The sequence below is a fragment of the Nesoenas mayeri genome, assembly GCF_963082525.1.
Source record: "Nesoenas mayeri genome assembly, chromosome: 3".
In the NCBI taxonomy this organism is placed as follows: Eukaryota; Metazoa; Chordata; class Aves; order Columbiformes; family Columbidae; genus Nesoenas; species Nesoenas mayeri.
The window spans coordinates 78,412,260-78,415,038 of NC_137544.1; the positions used below are offsets into that span (position 1 = coordinate 78,412,260).

Consider the following 2,779-nt stretch of genomic DNA (forward strand, 5'->3'; position numbering starts at 1 on the left):
ATGTCATAAAGTGTATTTGGCATCTAAAAAAAAAAAAAAAAGAAAAGAAAAAAAGAGAAACAAGTGCATACAAATACAGCTAGAAGCATTTCTGGTTTGCCAAGTGCTCTCTAAAAAAAGCAGCGCAAGTCACAGCCTACATTGAACAGTAACTGTCACCAAGGAAGCACAACAAATAGTTGCTATAACAGAAGGAAAAAAGAAAAAAACAAAACAAAAACAAAACCAAAACAAAACAAAAAGAGAAGAATTAGAAGAAATGCCTTTATAATAAGTACATACCTTTTGTCTTCAAAAAATATAGAAACACAATGTATTCAAAAAAATCAAAATTATACAGCCATGTTTATGAAGTCTACATTTCCCTTGTCTTGGAGATATATATATATTTATATATATATATTTATAGATATATACAGAATTCGAGCAGTCGGAGTTCAAGGTGACGTCGGGCGGTGAGAGCGGGCAAGTCACGAGTCCCTCTCCTTTTTCACTTTCACATCTCCGGCCAGGATGGTGGCGATCTCCCCCTGCATGAAGGCCCAAGGGACGTTGGAGCCGACCAGGGGACACTTCTCCCCGCTGGGACAATACACCTCCCCGCTGGCTCCCTGCTGCTTGATGCTCTGCCGGGAGCAGGGGAAGCAGAACTTGTGGGAGGGGACGGAGGGGCACTGCACGAAGTGGGTGTCTTCCAGGCGCTCGTGGCAGAGGGTACAACACAACGGGACGCTGGCGGCCAGGGACGAGTCCGGCAGGCTGGCGGGGTGGACGGGCTCCAGCCCGCCCGCCGCGTTGGCCCCCTGGCCCGGCACCTCCCTGCCGGGGCCCAGCCTTCTTTGGTTCATGGCGGAGGGCGACGGGGGGCTGCTGCTGTTCCTCCGCGTGGTGGAGTGGACCTGGTTGGCGTCTTTGGAGGCGTGGTTGCCCCCGGCATTGTCCGCCACCAAAATGAGGGCGGCCATGGGGGACTGGCCGTTCTGAGCCGCCTCGGGCGGCGTGGTCCGGTTGGAGTGGGGCGAGGCGGTGGGCGGCGGGGGCGACATGAAGGGGGTGGCCGTCAGCGGCAGCTTCATCCCTTCCGACGAGGTGGGCAGCCAGGGCTGCGCCTCCCCGTTGATCTTCGGGGGTCCCGCCTCGCCCTCCGGCTCGGGAGAAGGCTTCCTCTTCCGGGCGGCCCGGGCCCCTGCAGAGTCAGAGAGGAGGAGGAGGGTGAGAAGCCAGCGCAGTCACAACGCTCCAACGAGCAAGGGGGCACCGCCGTGCAACCGCAGAAACGGGTGGCCGCGGCCACCCCCCGAGCCCCGGGCGCCCGAAGCTGCTCGGGATCCTCGGCCCCGTATACCAGTAGTGGCTCCCCCCTGCCCTGCCCGCCCTCCCCCGGCCCCCGCTGTCTCACCTGGCTTGGCCACGGCGCCATTGGTCTCGTATCCCAGCAATCTGCCACTCGCCATGCCCGGCTCCTTCTTGAACTTGCTGTCGAAGGGCGGCACGGCGTGGCTGCCGTGCTGGTGCAGGGCCAGCAACGTGTCCCGCACCGTCTTGGGCTTGGCCAGCCACTCCTGCTCGCTGCCCGCCCGGCCCTTGCCCTCTGCGGCCAGCTCCGCCGCCGCCGCCGCCGGCAGGCTCTCGGCCGAGCCCCGCTTCTCCTTGGCGCCGCTGTCGTGCTCCCCCGCCGCGCCGCCGCCCGAGGAGGAGGAGGACGAGACGGAGCCGGGGCGCTTGTGCCCCAGCTCGCCGGGCTGCCCCGCCGCCTGCCCCGCCGCCTGCGCCGCCGCCGCTGGCTGCTGGGGGACAGGCACCGCCATCGGTGCGGGCGCGGCGGAGATGGCGGCGAGCGAGGCGGCGGCGGCGGCGGCGGCGCGGCTGCCCAGGCCGCCGATGGCAGCGGGGAGCCCGGCGCCGTTCACCAGTGGCACCAGGGTGGGGGGCACGGCGTGCGTCCGCCGTGGGTTCGGGCTCTGCCGGTTCAGCTCGGGAGGCTCCTCGGGCTTGGGGAAGCCATTGGGCACCAGGATGCCGTTGACCTGCCGGCCGCCGCCGTACTCGGCGCCCAGGCGGGGCGGCGGCCGCTCGGCCGCCAGCGAGTAGCGCTCCAGCGGCTGCGGCGGGGGCCGCGCCGCCGCCTCCGCGGGGTGGCCGAGCTGCTGCTGCTGCGCCAGGAGTTCCTTGGCGGAGAGCGGCGGCTGCTTTGCGTGCGGCGGCGGCGGGGCCCGGCCCTCGGGGAAGCAGCCGTGCGCCCGCTTCAGCTGCCGCGCCGTGTCGATGACGAACTCCACGCGGTCGGCGCCCTCGTAGTTGACGCAGCCCCGGCAGACGGGCTCGGTGAAGTCCCAGATCATGGCCCAGGGCATGCGGGGCAGGTCGCACAGGTAGCACGACTGCCTGCGGGAAGCAGCCGCCACCGCCGCCGACGACATGTCCCGGCCCCGGGGCAGCGGCGAGCGTCCCCCGCTCCGGCTCCGGCCGCCGCCTCCTCCGCCCCTCGCCACCGGAGTCCCGACGGGGAGGCTCGGGCGCCGCGGCCGCAGCGGGACCGTCCGCTGGGCCCCCTCCCCCTCGCCTTCCTCTTCCGTGCGCTGGAGCGGGGCGCGGCGGGCGCCCCGGCAGGCAAAGCCGCTGTTGGGGACGCCGCTCTCCTCGCCGTCTCCGCCGGCGGCGCTCACAGGGCGGCGGGGACGCGCATCTCCGCGGCGCGGCTGGCGCAGGGCTGCGGCCGCTGCCGCCCGCTCGGCTCCCCCGCTCGCTGGCTACTACGGGGCGGCGCGGGGCGGCGGGG

At 67.5% G+C, this 2,779-nt stretch overlaps 1 protein-coding gene across 1 annotated transcript; it reads right to left on the minus strand.

Moving 5' to 3' along the window:
- Nucleotides 1-324: 324 nt before the first annotated feature.
- Nucleotides 325-2,568, minus strand: IRF2BP2 (interferon regulatory factor 2 binding protein 2). Its single transcript, XM_080341060.1, has 2 exons — nt 1,400-2,568; nt 325-1,186 (listed from the first exon to the last, which is right to left on the minus strand). Exons 1-2 carry the CDS (start codon nt 2,418-2,420, stop codon nt 471-473), a joined length of 1,737 nt encoding a protein of 578 aa, XP_080197186.1. The 5' UTR covers nt 2,421-2,568; the 3' UTR covers nt 325-470.
- Between the last annotated feature and the right edge of the window lie 211 nt (nt 2,569-2,779).

Excerpts from the sequence above, each read along its gene's own strand:
- IRF2BP2 (XM_080341060.1), bottom strand. The coding sequence starts at position 2,420 with ATGTCGTCGGCGGCGGTGGCGGCTGCTTCCCGCAGGCAGTCGTGCTAC. Across the intron at positions 1,187-1,399 it reads TGGCGCCGTGGCCAAGCCAG|GGGCCCGGGCCGCCCGGAAG; the intron begins GTGAGACAGCGG and ends CTGACTCTGCAG.